Source organism: Fomitiporia mediterranea (genome assembly GCF_000271605.1).
Source record: "Fomitiporia mediterranea MF3/22 unplaced genomic scaffold FOMMEscaffold_10, whole genome shotgun sequence".
Lineage (NCBI taxonomy): Eukaryota > Fungi > Basidiomycota > Agaricomycetes > Hymenochaetales > Hymenochaetaceae > Fomitiporia > Fomitiporia mediterranea.
The window spans coordinates 2,640,573-2,647,206 of NW_006760395.1; the positions used below are offsets into that span (position 1 = coordinate 2,640,573).

A 6,634-nucleotide genomic window follows, 5' to 3' on the forward strand; every position below is an offset into this window, starting at 1 on the left:
CTTCTTTACAGACTCTAAATACTATGTTAACACAGTACTCAGTATCTTCAGAGTATCTACTTAAAACAATTAGACTTATTATACTAACTTCTGAACTATAGTACTAAGTTTTAAATTTACTATAGTTAAAAGGACAAACATGTAAGGATTCCAAACCTTCTATAAAGAATAAATAAAGAATAAATAGAGACATTCTTGCTTGACAGTCTGTCTCTAACCTTCTAATTAACAGGGCTATTACTATATAACTATTTAGTTTACTCAGAGTAAACTTTATTATTACTATAAAGATTAACTTACAATACTATATATTTTAGAAAGGCCTGAAATGTACTTTTTATTTCTGCTCTATACATTTATTACATTACTAATAGACTCACTTAACACATTAAGGAACTACAGACCTTAATAAAACTTAGTACACAGAAGGTTATGTTACTTTTTAACATAATAGAACTCTTAATTATTAAATCCAGATTTAGAGTATTTAGTTATAGTTGAGGCTCAAGTCTAGTAATAATAATCCTAGAAGTTGCTTAGACACAGATAACTTGTTAAATTAGCTAGTAGAACATTTAAAAAATTTTATACTGTCTATCCAGTTTGTATAACACTTATTCTATAAAACTTAATAAAGTATAAAAAATATAAGAATTACTTTACTACTTTCTACTTGTAACTTACATTAGGATAGAATGACAAGCAAGTCTAGTACTACTCATATCATGTTCACCAAAGTCTGTTATAAATACAACTGTCAGACTGTAGAATGTACTAAGTAATTAGTAATAAATAAACAAGGAATTTATAAAAGTTAAATTGGCCTGTAATGTGTTTAATAAATCAGCTTTAGGAATGTAGTAGAACCAGATGAATGTAGAATAAGTGTAATACAGTCAATGTTAATGTCAATTAGTAGTACAGGCTCAGACCATTTGCTAGAGTTATAGTAATGTAAAAAACTGTTAACATAATTAGCTAAATTTAGCAAATTTGCTTGTAACTCTACAACTAATAATTATTATAAAATATACAAAATACTGTTAGAAAGCTATTCTTTACAGCTTTCCATCCATATGTATTAGAAAGAAAAATATGTGAAATTGAGTGAGTTATGAAAGGATCTACATATATATATTATGTTAGTAGTTTTTTACCTTACATATTAAGATTCAAAGATTTATCTATAACTTATACAAATCAGTATAATTTGTCTTGAAACAAATCATGAATATACAACTATAGTATATGTACAATATATTAAAATTTCATTGTAAATGGCTCTTATTTAGTTGAATTAAAAATGCCAGAGTGAATTTGCTAATTTAGCTGAGAAATATGCATTTTTAGTACTATATACTTAATAAAACTTTAACTAGTACCTAATCAGTCATACAAATCAAGACATGTAGTGCTCTATTATGTATCCATATATTTTTCAAGTCTTGTGCCTGTACTATGACTGTGAAGAATATTAATGACTACTTAATGTATTTCTACTTATTTTTTTGTTTAAATTAATACTTTCTTAGATAAAACAGATGTACAGTCTCTTACAGTTTGTCAACAGTTTCAATACTTTTCATTTAAGTGTAATATAACATATGTAATATAAGACTGTATATGTTAAGTTACATGTCTGTCATAATACTGGTTGAATTTTTATTAAGTATATAGTACTAAAAATGTATATTTTTTAGCCAAATTAGCAAATTCACTCTGGCATTTTTAATTCAACTAAATAAGAGCCATTTACAATGAAATTTTAATATATTGTACATATACTATAGTTGTATATTCATGATTTGTTTCAAGACAAATTATACTGATTTGTATAAGTTATAGATAAATCTTTGAATCTTAATATGTAAGGTAAAAAACTACTAACATAATATATATATGTAGATCCCTTCATAACTCACTCAATTTCACATATTTTTCTTTCTAATACATACGGATGGAAAGCTGTAAAGAATAGCTTTCTAACAGTATTTTGTATATTTTATATGCTAAAATTAGCTAATTATGTTAACAGTTTTTTGTGTCACTGTATATAAATTGTACACTTTGTCAAATACTAGTAATATGAGAAATGTCAGGCCAGCCCTGAATATATTGTCTAAAAGGTTGAGTGGTTTGACATAAAGTACTTAGAAAGATGTCTTACAACTAATAAGAATGTGTAACACATTGTCTTTTAGTAGTAGATGAGTAACAGTAACAGGTGAGTTCTACAGAGAGATATGAAATACAGTATAGCCCACCTGGAAAACACTAGCAATGTTTAAGAAATAAGTAATAGTATCTAAATCATAAACATAGAGTTTTAAAAAATTGTGTACTTATATTGTAAAAGCTTACTTACTACTGAATAAATTGTTATAACAGTAAAGGACTGACCTTTATTATTTTCCTGTCTACAAACACAATAGTGAATCTTGTTTGAAATTTTATAGATTGTTATAACACACCTTCCCTAAGGAATGAGTACTTTAATAGCTGTAGCTCTTGAGTATGTAAGAATAGGATAGGTAAAGCTGTTCTTAAGATACTAGTTATACATTTCTGAAAGAGTGACTAATCTGTCTAAGGGAGGAGCCTTAAACATTGTGCTTAACAATGCTCAAGTACAAGTTATGAGAGCCATTAGTAATATTTTGTAATCTATAGTCATATTCTATAAATTTGATAAGATTTCTCTTGTCTAAAAGTTTAAACACAATTTTGTTTTGTATATATACATAATATGCACAATTTTAATATTGTATAAAGAACTTTGTGAGAGATAGTAGGCTACTGTGTATAATCTTCCCCTATCTATAGAACTCACACTAAGTATTTAGAAACCAGAAGAGACTCTACTGTTAGAGAATAGTAATTTCTAGAGTTTGTAATAAAAGATCCTTTTAAAATACAGTAACTTGAAATATGCCAAATTTAATACATGTATTTACTAGAAACTGTAAGTAATAGAGACTGTAAAGTACTACTCACAAGGGTCTATACAATAATGAGTCCTCAAGAGTATTAATAGATCTTAGTATTAATAGAATAAATACTCTTTATTCTATTATACATTAAGTGTATAGAACACTTGTAGAATTGTCTTAATCAGGGATTTGGGAAAAACAGCTAGTTTATTACTTTAGTAACCCTTAAGAAACTAATATGTTGTACTTCTACTTACTATATATACATGCAAATTTAAATAAAACAACATAATAGTACAGAAGAGATATATTAAGCTAAAGATGTTAGTCCTTTAGTTTCTGTTATTCAAACACTTGTTGTTTATATGTATATGAGTCTAAATGGAGGATAAAGGTAGCAAGCTATAGAGTAGTGGCAGAGTAGCTAGAAATGCAAAGCCTGGTGTTAGGACAACACTTCTGTAGTGAATTACTGACAGAGTAGAATAGTAAGAGGTTCTCCTTTAAGAAAATTGGGTAGTATATACAGAAGTAGTGTGAGGGATTACTATATATAGTGGACCATACATAGAACCTCTTTACCAAAAGGGTGCAATGTCAAGCTTGGCTTGACACCTAGTCTACACTATATATACTAATAAATGTTTGTGTCCTAACATTACTCTCCTCTCTAGAGTCATGTGTCCTTACATGACTAGTATATAGAGTTTGACCCTAAGGGTTACTATTTCTAGCTTAACCTTGACAGTCTTTAGAGGTAGGGAGAGATATCCTAATATAGAGTCCTGGCCCCAGTATTCCAAGCAACTGAGAAATTCACTCCCCCCCTTTTAGGAAGCTTATTCTTAGCCTAATACTTTTGCTTACAGACAACCCTACATCAGGATCAACCCCTGACTACTCTAAGCTTGACATTATGTGAGGGATTACTATATATAGTGGACCATACATAGAACCTCTTCACCAAAAGGGTGCAATGTCAAGCTTGGCTTGACACCTGGTCCACACTATATATACTGATAAATGTTTGTGTCCTAACAAGTAGTAGAAGTAGAGAAATTTCACTAAGATGGCCACTTACAGAGTAAGAAACTTGAAGGACATAGTGTGATACTTGAAAAGGAGAGTGCATGTAAGATGGGAGTCTGCTTATGTAATATGTACAAGACCCATACATTTCAAGTAGTTAACTAATAATTCATTGCCCATCTTGTTGACATGCTTCTAGCTATGGAACAAGTACCAGACTATGAAAAACACTAGTTAGGGCACAGTATTTGCCTCAATAAGGTAATAAAAAATGCAACAAGGTCTGAGAAGGTTACCCCAGTCTATTATTCTTCCCAACACACATACAACAGTAATAATAAAATTCCCTGTACAATTCAGAGTGATGACCTCTCGTAAAAATCCGAATGCTAACTGGGTAGGTTGTTGCACAAATGGAAAACACAAGAACTGCGTGCCTTTGAAAGGACATAGTAGATGCTTGGCGAAACCTAGTAAACTAGTTGCAGTACAGAGGGCCAGAGGCTCTGGCTCTAGAAATTCGATCCCGTTCTTGTACAGAGCTGATACCTTCCATAGATAGTCTAGTTCAGAGAGATTATGAATAACCAACGTTAGCAAGAACGAATAAATGTCTAGTCATGATATAGCAGTTCAAGGACTGTCCGCCTCTAACGCTTCAAGTCCCTCCTTCCGCAACCAGAACGGTCCTAGAATTCCAGATGTTTGATTTTTCCTCAGCAAAGAAACGAGATGATAACTTGCCTACTGGATCTCCTTCGTCGTGAAAGACAGTTGTCCACGTACCGAGAACACCGAACGTCGATTGCGCAGCTCCAATTTGCACACCTTCCGAACTATCACAATAGGTTAGGGTGTGCATTAAAGATCACAGTCAGCTTAATGCATTACCTCCAAATCATCTGCGTTGCTTCTCCAGATGTCTATGTAGTAAATCAGTTGAGGCCGGGATAAACTGATGATCACATTACTCACGAAACTCCATCGAATTGTACCGTCACCAGCAGCGTTGACAGTGCCCGTCATAGTATGTACGTCTTGGACGCTCCCCTTGAATGTGATTGTTGGTCTAGTTGGAAATTTCGGATTAAATTTTGTTCCCGTGAAGCGCATACGAAGCCTAAATGATCGGAAGACTTCAATGAAGTCAGGACGGGCAAAAAGAGATGTGTCTCGTGGCTAAAAATATTGCGTTAGGCAATGAAAGGCGATGGACTTGCTTGAGTCTCACGTCTGTTACATTAAAAGCTTAAAAGAAAACTTAGCTCAGATAGCGGAAATTGCAATAGGAAGTCGTACCAAGTAGTTCCCTATGATCAATAAAACAGAAAGAGCAGCTCCACAGTCCGTCTACCCCTGCCCAGTCACCTTCCAGCTGATGCTTCGGCAATTGTGTCTGGCAATATGGAAGAAGACTCAAGACTTGGTTACCAACCGGACTAGCATCCTCTGGAGCAACGATATGCATGCCCATAACGTGTTGCACGGCAAGTAAATGCTCCCAATTAACCTCGCCGTTAGACTGAAACGGACCCCATCCATTCGCTTCAGAATAATTCCGCATATCATATACGAAAGCTCGCGTGTCGACACAGCGCTCTAGGGAGAAGTCAGGCGCTGTGTGCCCCACGTGCGTGTGCAATTTAGCTACAAGCTGGCGGATCTCGTGGAGAAGCGAATTACGTCGGGCGCGAAAGTACTCTAGGAAGTCGCCGAGCTCACGGCGAGCGGCAAGCCAGACAAGGTTTCGCGAGATTTCCTCAGAAGTATACTGATATGAGGCCGACGGTGTCTGAATGACCATAGAGACGACCGTCTCAAGGACCTGGAGGAGTTCGTCATTATTTCGAAAGCAAGCCGGATTACTAATGACTGTTTGTGCTCGAACGCGTCGCTTCAGCTCGTCTTGCCAGTCTACAGGCTCCTCGTAGTGTAACAGAGGGTCTCCGAAAGAATTTGTACATTTCCGTGGATCGTCAAAGGTTTCTTCCGCTAGGAACAGAGCACGCCAGAGATGCTGGTCTTCGGATTCGTAGACTAGAGAGTACAGTGCACGGCATGTCTGAGAGAAGCGGGCTGTGTCGATAGGGCCAGCAAACAAGAGAATGCTTTCTATAATTTCCGGAGGTAGGTCAAGAAGGGTGACCGACATCGTGTCTAGACTCCAGAACTTAGTGGAATGAAGCGAGTGGACGAGTCCGTTCCGATCTGACGAGCTGATGGGAACGACGCTAGGGACTGCAGTGGAAACCGTCACCAAAAACCGCAATCCGCAACCGCGGATAGGTTATCCGCGGTTGAAATTCTCACGGTAACCGCAGTAACCGCGGTTACACTGCCAACGTTCGACTCCATACACTACTTTTTTTGTTTTCGTTTTTTCCTCTTTGTTTTTCAACACAAAACACTATTTTTTTTACAAGTAAGCAAATATTTGTATTGAATACAAACTATGGACAGGGTATATACAGAAAATGTACATGAAATATTAAGAGTACAGCTCTGTTACTCTAGCTTCAGAGTATGAACTTTGAACATCACGAAAAAGTCGACAACAAATGTAAATTAATAATAGCAAATGTAATGTAATAATGTACTTATATATCAATTACACTTCAAAATTATAATTATACTTTGCTTGTAATTGAAATGTAACAACTGTATATAAATGTAAT

At 34.7% G+C, this 6,634-nt stretch overlaps 1 protein-coding gene across 1 annotated transcript; it reads right to left on the reverse strand.

Moving 5' to 3' along the window:
• Positions 1-4,232: 4,232 nt before the first annotated feature.
• FOMMEDRAFT_127734 (uncharacterized protein) lies at positions 4,233-6,176 on the reverse strand. Its single transcript, XM_007269644.1, has 5 exons — positions 5,259-6,176; positions 5,191-5,207; positions 4,935-5,138; positions 4,851-4,882; positions 4,233-4,795 (listed from the first exon to the last, which is right to left on the reverse strand). Exons 1-5 carry the CDS (start codon positions 6,109-6,111, stop codon positions 4,618-4,620), a joined length of 1,284 nt encoding a protein of 427 aa, XP_007269706.1. The 5' UTR covers positions 6,112-6,176; the 3' UTR covers positions 4,233-4,617.
• Positions 6,177-6,634: the final 458 nt, after the last annotated feature.